The sequence below is a fragment of the Nelumbo lutea genome, chromosome 1 (assembly GCF_056320005.1).
Source record: "Nelumbo lutea isolate HS-2025 chromosome 1, American lotus-T2T, whole genome shotgun sequence".
NCBI classification, from domain to species: Eukaryota; Viridiplantae; Streptophyta; class Magnoliopsida; order Proteales; family Nelumbonaceae; genus Nelumbo; species Nelumbo lutea.
Window position 1 is genome coordinate 157330539 of NC_142684.1, and position 15834 is coordinate 157346372.

The window sequence follows — 15834 nt, forward strand, 5'->3', positions numbered from 1 at the left end:
GTGGCCATGCTTAAATCCATTCGGATTCTGTCAGCTATAGCAACTCACTACGATTATGAGATTTGGCATATGGATGTCAAAGCCACGCTCCTGAATGGAGATCTTATTGAAGATATCTATATGCAGCAGCCGCAAGGCTTCATTGCATCTGGTCAGGAACATATGGTGTGCAAACTAAACAGATCAATTTATGAATTGAAGCAAGCTTTCAGAAGTTGAAACATCCGATTTGACTCTACGGTCAAACAGTTTAACTTTGAGCAGAATCCAGATGAACCTTGTGTTTACAGGAAAACAGTGGGAGAAAAGGTTACGTTCCTGATTATGCATGTAGACGACATTCTACTCATTGGGAATGAGTAGGAATGTTGACTACGGTGAAGGTATGGCTTTCGCAGCAATTCTCCATGAAAGATCTTGGAGAAGCCTCCTACATCTTGGGACTTTGGCTCTATAGAGATAGATCGAAACAGATAATAAGATTATCCCAATCTACTTATATTGACAAGATTGTCAACAGGTACAACATGGAGAACTCCAAGAAGGGATTTGTCCCTTTCAAACACAGAGTCACTCTCTCCAAGGGTATGTCTCCCAAGACCCCTAAGGATATTGAAGGCATGAGAGGGGTTCCCTATGCCTCAACCATAGGGAGTATCATGTATGCCATGTTGTGCACTTGGCCAGACATTGCTCAGGCTGTGAGTGTGGTAAGTAGATACCAATCAAACCCAAGACAGGAGCATTGAACCGTTGTCTTGTCTTTGATGGTAGTTCACTACAGATGGTCAGGTATATTGATGTTGATTTCCAATCAGACCCAAATGATAGAAAGTCAACATCTGGCTACATCTTGCAATCAGGTATATTGTCTTGTCTTTGATGGTAGTTCACTATAGATGGTCGGGCATATTGATGTCGATTTCCAATCAGACCCAAATGATAGAAAGTCTACATCTGGCTACATCTTTACGATGGATCCTGTGCAGTTAGTTGGATAAACAGCAAACAAGGGTTCACAGCAGATTCCACGACCAAGGTCGAGTACATTGCCGCAAGTGAAACTACCAAGGAAGCAATGTGGACGAAGAAGTTCATTCACAAATTAGGATTTGTTCCATCCAGCACATCACCCATTCCACTGTTGTGCGACAACAATGGAACCATTGCTCAGGCTAAGGAGTCAAGAGCCCACTCGAAATCAAAGCACATCAAGAGGAAGTATCACGTACTTCGGGAGATTGTTGGTAGAGGGGGCATCCAGATTCAAAAGGTAGCATCAACGGAGAATGTGGCAGACCCATTGACCAAGCCACTGACACAAAAAGTGTTTGAGAAACACGTGGACAGTATGAGACTGGGGCTTGTACTAGATTGGACCTAAGTGCATGTGGGAGTTGTTAGACAGTGTATGCCCTTAGCTCCATTCAGATTGATGTATAGATACATTTATTATAAATGAATAAAAGTACATAATTATTCCATGTTATGATTGGTGTGTTTCTGTGTAGTTACCCCTTAAACTAGACACTTATGAGACTCGTGTTCATTTAGAATGTTCTCAGCTGTTAGATAGACTTGGGGAGTTTATCCTACCAAGGCTGACACTAATGTACTACTAAAGAAGTTGGGATAGTTTGTCTCAGCTGCTACGGTTGGACCCGAAGCACATGTAGTGAGTGCTTGTTTGAAACATTGAACCCATACCAATTTCCAATTATGCCCTAGACCTTGGAGACTGATGGGCAAAACTAGAAACTTACACATAACCCTTGGACTTGATTATGGTACTGCGCTGGGTGTCAGATTGGGCTATCTTTGATATGCCAATCAGTGAGATTCTTTAGGGGTCAAAACCTGGGTATATTGGGGCAATCTAAGAATTCACTCGAGTGGGTGATCATAATGATAGAATCAGCCCATTTGTCAGACAAAGTGAATGGTCGAGACTGCACTCTCTCGGAAGGAAACCAAAACTGTCGGTAGTCGATTTCAACAGTGTTTGAGACTTGTTTTTAAAAATATATTTATATGATAATATATATTATGTTTTAAGAAAATGGTTTGCAAAAGGTTTTAATTCCTAGGACCCATCTGAGCAAAGAGTGCAACATTGCACCTTGCAATCAGGGGAGAGGTCCTTCCCTGTCGGGCAGTGTTTGGTCATTATGAACTGAGAGGTTAAGTGTAAGAGACCATTGAGGTTGTTTACCAGATGGGCTATAACTTACTTAAGCTCATTATCTTTGGACCTTCATAGGATGGCTAGACTTAAGGATCATTTAATTGTAAATGTTGGGCCCATTAAGAGCCCATACTGATGGACTCAAGGGTTCACTGTACTTGACAGTGAATTCGGCTAGGCCTTTTCTCAAAGGCTGGGCCAAACCCATGTGGGCTTATGTAAGGTCATTGTTGGGATCCCACGCCATACAAATTGAACCTAAATGGGCCAGCAACTATCTTGGGACGTGAGCCACTTGCTTAATGGGCCTAAGGCCCATGATTAATGTGATTAATCAGGATGTCACATTTAAGCTTAAGTAGTCATGTGACATGGGCGAACATGGGTTTGAATATGGGTTTGGTGCACCCATTGTCATAAGAGGATAACTCCTATCCACTAATAGAGTCCAGATCCAAATAAAGATTTGGATTAGGAACCTCCTAATTTGATTAGGAGCGGTGCTCCTTAAGGCTTAAGAGAAGAGGAGATCGAACTGCTCCAGATCATTCTGCTTTGAGTTCTCTCTCTCTACTCTTGCTGGCCCAGAAACCCTAATTCGATCTCCCCTTTTTGTGACTGATCTTGATCAGTTTAGTCTCTGTTTTTTGCAAGAAAATATCAAAGATAATTCGTGCTCACCTCACTTGTTCGATCCAAAGAGTTGGATTGCAGTTTTGTTGAAAACTGCATTGTTTAACTGGCTTCATTCCAAGCTGCGCCATCTTCAATGGAGGCTGGTTTTGGGATTCAATTTGGGTGTGAACTACCACTTTGGGAGCTACATTTGTGGAATCCGTATCAGGTATACTTCTCCCTTTACTTTGGTTTAAATCTGGTTTGGTTTCGGTGCAAGAACGATCCTTGAAAAATGCAATTTTTCTAAATCTTGGGAATGCGATTCCCGGAAGGCTGAAAGAAATTTTTGAAATTTCGCCCAACCATCTGGCATGGTTCGACCATCCATAAGATGGATCTCACCTTCCTACATTGATGTGTAACACCCCTCTCCTTTAGGTATAATGTGAACTTCTGCTCAAAATATTCTTCAGCACTATCTGCTTCTTTTCAAAATTTGTTTCAACCATGCTATAAAAATCTTTGATAAGTTGAGGAACCTTATCTTTATTACAAACAATTATAGACATGTGCATCTCAAGAAATCATCCACAAATAAAATGAAATAACAATTGCCTCCCATAATGGGTAAATGGTAAAGTAACCAAACACCAATACCAAGTCTTATGTACCCAACCAATACACCAAAAGCCCTAGGACTGTTGGAATGCATCAAGCCAAACCATTTAACCATTAGGACCATAATATACTACCACACTCCACAGCCAATGTCTCAACAGCTCTCACTCTTAGAAACTGACAGTCTCACTCTAGCAACAAGTAGCCCTTTTCATGGCAGCTCTAACTCCAGAGGTAGGTACCCTTTTCCATGGAGGCTTTTACTCTGGTAGTAGGTAGCCCTTTCTATGATTCAAACATGAGACATAGGGGTAGGATCTGATAACAATGTGTGAACTTTCTCTGAGAAATTCTAAAGGATGAGTAGTAAATAAAAGAGCATAGTTGTCAAGGCACCCTAGGCAAGCACTTGAAGGCATGCCGGGCCTAACCGCCAAGCAGTTTTGTATGCTGTGTTATAAAATACTTTTATATTCTTAATTTTTTTAGATTATTAAAATAGATATTATTAAACTAAAATATTGATTTTGTGTGTTTTCTTTTTATTATTTTCTTATTTGTTAGGGTTTAATCAACATAGGCATTTCTAATTGCTGTATTGAACCCTCAAAAACTTCAAATCCTGAATCAATAAGGAAGAACTTAAAGTTTTTTTAAATCAACACATTTTCTTCTTTCACCTTTTCTTTTCTTCTTTTCCTATAACAAAAGTAGGGGCTCACCCTCTATATTTTTTGAATTTTCTTTTCTTTCTTCCTTTCCTTCTCATGAATATGTTGATTTTCCATACTTCAACATGAAGTTTATACTTTTCTTATGAAAATTAAGGATAACTATTAAGGAAATATGGTTATGGAACCTACAGAACTACCCTAGGATATATGTTTTTTACTAAAAATCCATCACCTAGATGACACCTAGGTAACTAGGTGAGAAGGCGCCCCCTTCACCTAGCCACACCTTGAAAAATATGTAAAAGAGAGAAGAGAATAAGAGAAGAAAGGAAGAAATTTTTGAGGAGGAAAAAAAGCACTCAGCCATCATCCTGTTCTATTCAATATATACCTTGACTTACAGTCTTGTAAAATGACTACTATGCCCTTCATAAGTAAATAATAACTAACCAACAAAAAATTAATAAAAGTCTTATTTGCTGATAAAAAAAAAAAGAAAAAACTCCATTTAGCTGGAAGCAAATTATGCAAATATTTCCATCTGAGAACCAAAAATCTTCCCAAAATCTGATTTCAATTCCCCACATCCATTTAAGAATATCCAGAAACTAAGTCTGATGCATGTCATTCTTTAATTGTTTCTAATACATGCACTAACACCATATGAGAAAGTCGCTAGCGTAAGGGTCCCATCCAAAATTGCATGAGGCACATTTCTCTACCACCACTCCCCCTAAGAGTTTGGTCCTTGGTGTTCTATTCCCAAAATCCATAACTACTTCTCTAGGATTGCCTCATGGATTAGTCTTGGTTCAGAATATCAACAATATTTGGCAAAATATCCCCAAAACCTTCATATTTCGCTAGGGGTGATACAAAATATTCCAAGAATTCTTTCCTAACATCTCCAATACACTAACAATATATTGGCATTTCAGATTTCATTAATAAACTATATTTAAGATTTAAAATTTTAGAAACCTTTAAAACTTTCTAATATTCTGTTAAAATCATCGAATTTGTGAAATTTTTTTCCTAAAAGAGCAAACAGGATTTGGTTATTGGATGATTGGCTTACGATTCTGATTTGATCAACTTACTAAATAACCATAATACAAAAGAAAATGAAAAAAAAATACATTCAACTACAAAAGAGTAATTCTCAATTTAATCAAAACATAGAGTAGCAAAAGAGACAAAAGTCAAGATGGAAAATGAGTTACATATGTAGAGAAGAGGAGATGGCTAAAAGACTACAAGGGAGAAGTAGAGAGATACTGTTTTAGTCTTTTAATAATATCTTTTTTGATATATACAGTTGTTTCCTATGGCTTTCTAAGCCTTAAATGCGAAATCACAATTTTCCTGACAATTCCATTAAGTTTTAACAAATTCCATGTTCTTAGAAAATTTCCTTGATTTCTTTAGGTTTTCTAAATATCTTATCAAAATTGGTGAAATATCCCCCAAATTTCCCCATCTATACAATTTTCCTGACAATTCCATCAAGTTTTAACAAATTCCATGTTCATAGAAAATTTCCTTGATTTCTTTAGGTTTTCTAAATATCTTATCAAAATTGGTGAAATATCCCCCAAATTTCCCCATCTATACATCCTGATAGTCTATAAATATCAAAATTTCAAACCATGGTCTTACACTCCAAAAGCCTAATCTAATAATTTTTCTATCCATAAACCTAGTAATCAGCACCTCTAGGTTCCCCTAAAGGGAGAAAATTAAACATTCAACATATATGGGATGCCTAATGTAACTAATATGCAATTAGGAGAACATCCTAAAAAGGGACAAATAGAGAAACAAACAAAAGAAATAAAAGAATGATCTTTGGATACAGTACTAGAGTATTTAAGTACACTTGAAACATATAGATATTTTTTTGAGGAAAAAAATGCTTCTTTCATCTGTTTCTCATCCAAGAAGTAAGGCATTAAAGCAATTTCAAATATGTAAATAATGTGTTAAAGTTGGAAGTTGGAAGAGTTTTTTTTTTTTTTTTTTTTTTTTTTGGGGGGGGGGGGGGGGGGGAGGGGGGTAGAAAGGGTACTCATTAAGAAAAGAGGAAGAGGCCAAAGCCATACAAGCAAACCCAGAACAAATAACACAGCAGAAAAGCTAACAGAAACTGAAGAAAAAAAAAACAAAACCACACACAAAGTCGGAAGAGTTTAGGTAGTGGAAACCAAATACAGTAGATAACTCAAATCCCTTCCACAATATCCAAAACTGGGTGCATATGCATCATTCCTTGCATTCAATACTAGAATCTAAGGTTTATGCTTAAGATGAATTTAACATGGAAGCATGACTTACGGAAATCCAATTGACAGCTTTATAAGTGACATAATCCTATTCCTCACTGAATCATATGCACTTAAGAAACCACTGTGCACCTGAAACAAGCAGCACAATCCACTATATCATGAAAATGAAATGAACAGTATTCAATATTAAGCATTCACAAGATCCAGAAATAGTATTTAATGTGAACATTGAACTTAATGTTGTTGGGCTTGCCTGAACTTCTTGCTTGAAGTCACCACCTATCCTCTCGGGATTTAACCTATTAAAGCAATGAGTTCCTATCAGCCAGTGACTAGGAAATATAGATGCCGACACTTTAATTTCACAATTCTGAATTGCACACCAACAGGCATATATAAAACTTCCTATGTAAATATAACTTACAAGAATGATATCTACATAAACCACAACAGGATAAAGCACTAAAACTTTGATGTGATTATTATTGACTTGAAAAGCCATCCCTTTTATGCAATCAATGTTAGACAGCTTTTGTATGCCCTTAGCTTCAATCTGATTTGATGTACTTTTGTTATTTAGTGGAAATAAATAAAGTGCATGTTTGATTCATGTTGTTTGGTTTAATTCTGTGTAAAACTCTAAAACTAGACATTTATAGAGACTCGTGTTAGTTTTAAATGTTCACAGTCGTTGGATAAGTCTGGGGAGATTTATCCTGCCAAGGTTGATGCTGGTGTGCCACCAAGTGTTGGGATGGCCTGTCTCAGCCATCAGATTAAGACCCGAGGCACATGCAGTATGGGATTACTTGAATCCTTGAACCGGACCAGATTTCCAGTATTGCCCTGGACCTTGGAGATAGATGGGCAAAACTTGAAAGTTACACCTAACCCCTAGACTCGATTATGACACTTCACTAGGTGTTGGATCAGGCTGCCTTTGATATGCCAATCAGTGAGATCCTTAGCGGGGATCAAAACCTGGGTATGTTGGGGCAGTTTGAGAATTCATCTGAGTGGGTGATCATAGTGACAGAATCAGCCACTTTGTCGGACAAAGGGTAATGATCAGGAATGCACTCTCTCTGATGGAAACCAAACTACCGGCAGTTGATTTCAATCGTTGGAATTTTGTTTTGCAAAATTAATATATTTATATATATATGTACGGTTTCAAATTATTTGCAAATGGTTTTAATTCCCGGGATCCATGTGAGAGGAGAGTGCGGCACTGTTCCTTGCAGCCGAGGGAGAGGTCCTCTCTTGTCGGGTAGTGCTTGATCATTAAGGGCTGAGAGGTTAAGTGTAAGACCATTGAGGATAATACCTGATGGACTAATCTTGCACCTACCCACAGTCCCTGGGTTTTTATAAGATGGCTTGGCCCAGGGACCACTTAATGTAAGTGTTGGGCCCATAGGGTCCATATGATGGACTCAAGGGGTTCATTGAGTTTTTCAGTGAATTCGGCTGGGCCTTGTATCAAAGGCAGGGCCGAACCCATGTGGCTGGTGTGTAGATCAATGCTTGGGTCCCACGCCGTACAAAGAAGCCCAACTGGGCAGCAGATTGGAAAGTAATTAGACACTGAACACTTAATGGGCCAGAAGCCCATTTCGAGGTGGGCTGATATGATCACCCATCCTTGGGGCGAATCTGAGATTAATGTTAGTAAAAGGATTGGGCCTTTAGCCTTATCCACTCTTGGAGACCAAATTCAAATTAGATTTGAATCTGGTAACCTCCTAATAAGATCAGGAGTAAGCTAACTTTATCTGCAGATAGGATTAAGATCATCCCCTATCCAAATACTGATTTGGATTGGGATAACTCCTAATTAGGAGGTTTCTTAATCAAGAAGAAAGGAGGAGAAACCCTAACCAAGAAAGAGAAATATCAGATTTCGAAGCACCTTGAAGAGATATAGGATATCTCCTGCGAATTGAGATAGGATCTCATTCATACTCCAGAAAAAGAAAAAAAAAGGCAGTTCAGCCTTTTCGCCTTTAGAGTTCTCCTCCTGCCGCAGCCATCTGTTTTTGCAAGATTAGATCTTTGCAGAAAAAGAAAGTCAAGAAATCTGTTCTTGACATTATTCTTGCAACAAAGACTAAAAGGATTCAGTGTTTAGTGTTTCCAGAGGATTCTTGTGAAGGATCCAGTGTGTAGGACGCACCCTGCTGGTTCTGTTCCATCCACAGCTGTGTCATCTTTAGTAGGAACGGATCTTGGAGCATTCTTTGGGCGTGAACACCAACTTTGGGAGATATTGCTTCTCTGGATCAGTTATATTCCTCCCATTTATCTTTTGGTACAGATCTGGTTTGATTATGGTTCAAGTAGGATCCTTGAATATTGTATTCTAAATTTAGGGAATATGATTCCCAGTTGGGAGAAGGTAGGAAAATTTTTGAAATTCGCCCACCCATTCCGCAACCTTTATGGCGTCCATTAGATGGATCCTACCATTCTTTCAATCAAAATGTAGGGCTGCAACTATATTAAAAGGATCACTTACAAGCCTTCCCAAATTTTGTTTATCTTTAATTTCGATATAGCCATGTTTCTCATTTTCAAACTCACAACACCAAGTAAAAGAATTTGCTACACATTTGGAATTAAAATATCTTTGAATTGCCCATTAAAACACAGGTATCTTTCAGATACGGGCAAAAAACCTCTTGACTAGTAAGAACTCATCCACTTACCGCACTAGACAACAAATAAAAAATTATGCAACAGCTTTAGAGAATATTTCTACAAATGTGACATATTTAATACACACACATAAGGAGAGAGAGAAGTTAAGGACAGTAGAAATCTGCTGAAATAAAAAATATGAAAGAAAAGTAGTTTCTTGAAGAGAAAAGGAGAAGAAGAGAAGTTGAAAAGAAAAGAGAGCAATAATCTGGCTGCCCCCCTTCATTTATTATTTATACTAAAAATAATAGAGCAATACAAAGACAACTATGCCCTTATAAGGCGGAAAAAACATAAAACAGCAAATATAACACTCAAAAACATAATAAAATTTGGACTCACATAACTACTGTGGTCCCCACCTCCTATCTAACAACTAACATAAAACATCTACTCAGAAAACCACCATAAAACAGATTAATCTTCAACACTCTCCCTCAAGTTGGGAGTAAATATCACACATTCCCAACTTGTGTAGATCATGTTCAAGCTTGTTCTTTGCCACCCTTTAGTGAGAACATCAGCTAGCTGCAACTCTGAAGAGACATAAGGCAGACAGACTTCTCCGGTTGTTATCCTTTCTCTTATAAAGCATCCATCAACTTCAATATGTTTTGTCCTGTCATGCTGAATTGGATTATGGGCAATATTGATTGCAGCCTGATTGTCACAGTACAGCATCATAAGTTCCTCTGCTTTCACCCCAATCTCACTCAAAAGAAATCTAACCAAAGAAGTTCTAAGACACCATGAGCCATGGATCTATACTCAGCCTCTGCACTTGACCTTGCCACAACCGCTTGCTTCTTACTCTTCCAAGAGATCAAGTTTCCACCTACAAAGGTGCAAACTCCTAATGTAGACCTCCTGTCATCTAAGCATCCTGCCCAGTCTGCATCTGTATAGGATTCTAGCTTCAGATTCTCATGATTTGAGAAAATGATACGAATTGAACTCATCTTAGCTACTGGTGCAAAGGTTTCCAATAATATCATGTATAATCATCCACAAACAAAAGAAAGTAACGGTATCCTCCCATTGAAGGGATATGATATGGCCGCCATACATTAGTGTGAACAATATTAAAAGCAAAAGTACTTCTTTTATTACTTGGTTTAAAAGACTGTTCATAACTCTGCATTTTGATGCCTTGAGGGCATCATTTCAGGGGTATTTTCGGCCTTAGAATAGTCAAAGTATGCCCTTTTCCGAGTTAAATTCAATGTTCTAAACTCTGAGGGTCTCCATGCAAATTCTCTAGAAAACTGGGGAAGTTACATGGCTGAAATGTAGTTTTTGGGAAGCTGGTGTGAAGTCCAACTGAGAGAGGGGGTGTTTTTGTGAAAAACTAAGAACAGGAGGGCGCCTCCTATTTGCTAAACCCAGAATGGCGCCCCTCCTATTGTATTAGCATGCTTCCCTCTCCTTAACAAACCCAAGGGCGCCTTTTAACCTATTCTTTTCCCCCTTAGCAAACCCTAGCCGCCCCCAGCTGTTTAATCTCCGGACCACTCCTTCTAATTTCCGCCACTCATTCTAAGTCACTCTTTTTGTAGCTTTTAAACCATAGGGCGCCACCTAACTGCTAATCCTCATCATTCAGCCCCTAACCACTAGATCTCAGCCCTTCGTTCCATCTTCTATCTCAGCCATCCACTCTAGGGCGCCACCCACCTCTTTTAATCTCCACCTTTCAGCCCTAGGCGCCTCAATCTCCACCATCTATTTCTAGGTGCCCAAATCTCAGCCCTACATAATATTGGGCGCCCTCTCCTTCTATTCTCAGCCTTAGGAACACCCCAAAACCATTCTAACCCTCCATTAGAAACCCTAGGGCGCCCATATCTTTGCTAAAACCCAGTTGCCGCCCTCTTCTTTCTCTCTAATCCCAATTGTATCCACCCTTTTCTATAAAAATGACCCAAGAGCTCTGGAGAAAGGGTTGGATTCTACCCCCATGTAAGACGGAAGGCTGATCTTGAGAAGTTCAAGGGTAGAGGAAGAGGAGGATGCCCAGGCAAGAGGAGGGGTTCCTACTTGTAGTTCGCCAACACCACTACTGCCACCTCAGGAATAGGATCCCAACCACTTTTACATTATTTAGTTTTAATTTCTATTCTTTCAATTCCCGTTTTGTTATTTACTTTCTGCAATTTATTTTCATTCCGTTTGATCTTCGTTTTATTTTCTGTAGATCTGCAATTCGGCCAGGTAGGACGGAAGGCCTAGCTCGAGAAGTTCGAGGGTCAAAGGAGAGATCCAGAGATTGCAACCTCTGATCGGATTACAGATTTTTATTTCGTTTCTTTTGTTAATTTATTTCTGTTCGAATTCTATATCTTTTTCAATTTAATTAATTAATTCTTATATTTCTGCACATCCATCCTGTGTTCTCTTGTCCGGATTTGAGTACGTATTAATTTTTCTCTCGCCTCCCTATGGATACGACCCATTCTTATCATTTTACTGTGTTTGTCATTGTTTGACAACTGAAAAAATTTTATAAATATTACATTAGTGTTCGGAAGTGCTTAACAATACGCTTCCGAACACACCAACTGTCTACAATGCTTTCCTAACTGACAACTCTCACACTCCAAAGTAGATAACTGAACAGACAAACAAATTTGGGAAAAGGCATTTCAAAGAAATAAAAGAAAGATGTCCAAAGCGATTGTGCCAAAGCATAATCTGGTTCACTGAATTTGATCCACTACTATTGTTGCTACTAACACGATGGCCCTGATGCCTCGGAATCTCATCCAGAAGGTAGACTCCATTCACCTCATGACCACTCCCAATCATCTTCTTAGACTCCAGATCCTACAAAATACAATTACCAGGAAGAAAGGTCATAGAACAATTCAAATTATTTGTCAAAGAACTAACAGACAGTAGGTTGTTATGAACTAACAGACAGTAGGTTGTTATGAAGTCTAGGGACTTCATAACAGTAGGTTGTTATGAAGTCCAGATCCTACAGTAGGTTGTTAATAGCTTATCAGATTAGGATTAGCTTAGCTTATCTTATCTTGTTAGTAGCTTATCATATTAGGATTAGCTTATCTTATCCTTAGCAAGATAAAACAGGAAGTCCCCCTATTCAATAAGGAGACTCCCTTTGATTAGGACTCTTGTAATCTCCTATTTAAGGAGACCCCATTATTGAATGAGATATCAAATTATTCAGTCAAGAGTGAGTTAGGAGAGTTGGTGATCTCTTGGACAAATCACCGAAGGTGCCAAGATAGATTCATCACGAGCAGGAAGGAACAAGGGAAAACAAGAGGTTTTCCCCGTGGACCGACCCGTGACGAGGTCCTATTCTGGGCCCTCAACAACTTGGTATCAGAGCAAGGCGTCATGGGAGATCTGGAGCAGCTACCTTCCAGGGTCGACGACCTCGAGCACCAACTCGTGGAGACCAGCTCCGAAGTTCATGAGATCAAAGGTGAAGTGCGAGAACTGCGACGACTAATGGAGATGTTTCTTTCCAGGAAGGAAAGGAACTCTGAAGGAGGGACAACAGCTAACGACCGCCGGCCAGATCTGCCAGAGTCTTCCGGCGAACAGTAGTCCGTCGGCCATGGAGCAACCATCATCCCCAAGTACAGCAGGCTGGAGTTCCCATCGTACAACGGCAACGGAGACCCCCTAGGCTGGCTGTATCGCTGCGAGCAGTTCTTCCGAAATCAACGGAGAAATGACCAGGACAAGGTAAGCCTAGCCGCCTTTCATTTAACAGAAGAAGCACAACTTTGGTTTTATCGGTTAGAGCAAGAAGAACCCGGGCTCAGTTGGCCCTAGTTTAAATCCTATTGCCTTCTTCGGTTCGGACCCCCATTGACCAGCAACCCACTGAGCGAGCTAATTAACCTTAAACAGACCGAAATAGTTGCTGAATACCAGCGACAGTTCCAAACCCTCCTCGCGAGAGCATCCTCCGTGCGACCTGACCAGCAAGTCGATATGTTCACAGCAGGGTTAGCAGAACCCCTGCGAGTGAATGTCGAGATGCAGAATCCCCCAAATTTGGTCACAGCCATGAACTTAGCCCGCGCATTTGAGCGCAAGCTGCAGCTCAGCCGCGGAATTTTTAATGTGGGTCGTCCACCGAACTCGTGGGTGCCCCCAAGACCAGCAGAAATGACCCCCTCTTCTGCACCCAGCCGGGAAATGAAGCCTCCCACGACCACCACCTCTAGAGCAGTGACAAATACAGGCAGTAACATGGTCACTCCTCCCATCAAGCGCTTGACCAGGGCAGAAATGGCAGAGCGCCGAGCGAGAGGTCAATGTTTCAACTATGATGACCTCTACTCGGCAGGACATAGATGCAAGAGGCTTTTTGGCCTTCTCGAAGATGAGCAAGAGGAGGAGGAAGGGGAACCCGTCACATTCGAACCAGAGATCTCTCTCCATGCGATCACCGGAATTAAAACCTCTCAGACCATGCAGTTACAGGCACAGATCGCAGGTCAGCCGGTGCGCATTCTCGTCGATTCAGGGAGCACACACAACTTCATAAGTGAACATGCAGCCCTGCAGTTAAAACTACCAATGGAACTCCGACCGCGACTACAGGTAGCCGTGGCTAATGGTGAAAAAGTTCACAGTCCAGGGATTTGTAAGGACGTCCCAGTACAGGTCAAGTCTGAACTAATTCTTGTTGATTTATTTGTACTCTCATTGGATGGGTTCGATATTGTTCTTGGGGTCAAATGGTTAATTACCCTAGGCCCGATTTTGTGGGACTTCAGCGCACTCACCATGACCTTCCACCCGAATGGCAAGCAAGTTTCATGGCACGATTGCAGGGTTAAAGAAAAGACACCGCAGGTTCATGCACTCCAGACAGAACCGGTAGCCATGCAAAAACATCTCGCCGAGTTTTCAGATCTGTTCCAAGAACCGAAGGGCCTTCCCCCTTCCCGAGCTTGCGACCATCGTATTCCTTTGGTGGCAGGTTCAACACCAGTCGTTGTCAGGCCTTATCGCTACCCTCACTTACAGAAGGATGAGATAGAAAAACAATGTACAGCGATGCCGAACCAAGGGATCATACGCAAAAGTCACTCCCCCTTCTCTTCGCCGGTTCTGTTGGTGGCGAAGCAGGATGGAACGTGGAGGTTATGTGTTGACTATAGAGAACTCAATGACTGGACGATCAAAGATAAGTTCCCTATTCCCGTTGTTGACGAATTGCTGGACGAGTTGCATGGTGCCCAGTATTTCTCTAAGTTAGACCTCAGGTCCGGATATTTCCAAGTTCGCATGGCTCCCGGTCACGTGAAGAAAACTGCTTTTCGCACCCACCATGGCCACTTCGAATTTTTAGTCATGCCATTCGGACTCTCCAATGCACCATCTACATTTCAGTCACTAATGAACGAGGTATTCCAGCCCCATCGGTGCAAATTTGTTTTAGTTTTCTTTGATGATATCCTTGTTTACAGCAAATCATGAGTAGAGCATGTCCACCATCTGAGGACCGTTTTCGTACTCCTACGCCAACACAGCTTATTCCTAAAACGGTCCAAGTGCTGGGAGCGACAGGTTCTTTACCTCGGCCACATCATCCATGGGCAGGGTGTAACAGTTGATAGTTCCAAGATTCAGGCTATAACAGAATGGCCCAAACCTCAATCCGCCAAGGCCTTACGCGGGTTCCTCGGTTTAACGGGTTACTACCGCAAATTTGTACAGAACTATGGAGTGTTGGCAGCCTCGTTAACCAACCTGTTGAAGAGAAACTCTTTCCGGTGGGACGACGCAGCTAATGAAGCTTTTCTGTCACAGCGAAATGCACTATCTTCAACCCCTGTCCTACAATTACCTAATTTCGCCCTCGAATTTACAGTCGAGTGCGATGCTTCCGGAGTGGGTATCGGGGTCGTACTACAGCAACAAGGGCACCCGATCGCTTTCTTCAGCCGCAGATTGGCTGACCGGCATCTGAAGCTTCCGGCCTATGAGCGCGAACTAATCGGCCTTGCCCGAGCCATCCAGCACTAGAGGTCGTATTTGTGGGGGCGGTCGTTCATCGTCAACACTGATCATTACAGCCTCAAATACCTGTTAGAGCAGCATCTCACCATTTCCCCTCAGCAGCATTGGGTTAGCAAACTGCTCGGATTTGACTTCCGGGTGGAATATAAGGCAGGATCCTCTAATCGCGCAGCTGATGCCTTGTCTAGGCGAGAAGAAGACGTGATGGTTCTATGTAGCATTTCCCAACCTCGGATCTCTCTCTTTGACGACATTAAGAAGGCAGCAACACAGTCCCCAGAATGGTCGCTCTTACTGCAGAAGATCCAGACCGGCACGACCGACCCCGATTGGTCACTTCACGACGGGTTGGTACTATATAAGGGACGAGTCCATCTTCCAGCAGATTGCCCGTTGATTCCCACCATCATCACCAGCATCCATAACTCCACCCACGAGGGCATTCAAAAAACACTACACCGCGTCCGGACTGATTTCCATTGGCGAGGTATGAAGACTTCTATTCGAGATTTTGTCCAGAATTGTTCCACATGCCAACAACACAAATGGGAAAACCTACACCCGACAGGCCTCCTTCAGCCCCTTTCCATCCCATCGCAGATCTGGGCCGACATCTCCATGGACTTCATTGAGGGACTTCCCAAGGTAGGGGGCAAATCAGTTCTCTTTGTGGTAGTCGACCGCTTCTCTAAATACGCGCACTTCATTCCTCTATCACACCCGTACAGTGCCACTTCGGTTTCCC

General features: G+C 41.3%; 1 protein-coding gene across 10 annotated transcripts in view; it reads right to left on the reverse strand.

Annotated features, from left to right (window-relative positions):
- Positions 1 to 15834, reverse strand: part of LOC148878611 (putative triglyceride lipase) — a 198070-nt gene that overhangs the window by 112494 nt on the left and 69742 nt on the right. For all 10 annotated transcript variants that reach the window (XM_088957316.1, XM_088957290.1, XM_088957305.1 and 7 more), the window contains 2 exons: positions 6634 to 6679; positions 6430 to 6509 (listed from right to left, as the gene is read on the reverse strand). In XM_088957316.1, coding sequence (XP_088813442.1) covers positions 6430 to 6509; positions 6634 to 6679 — 126 coding nt within the window. The remainder of the gene's footprint in view (positions 1 to 6429; positions 6510 to 6633; positions 6680 to 15834) is intronic.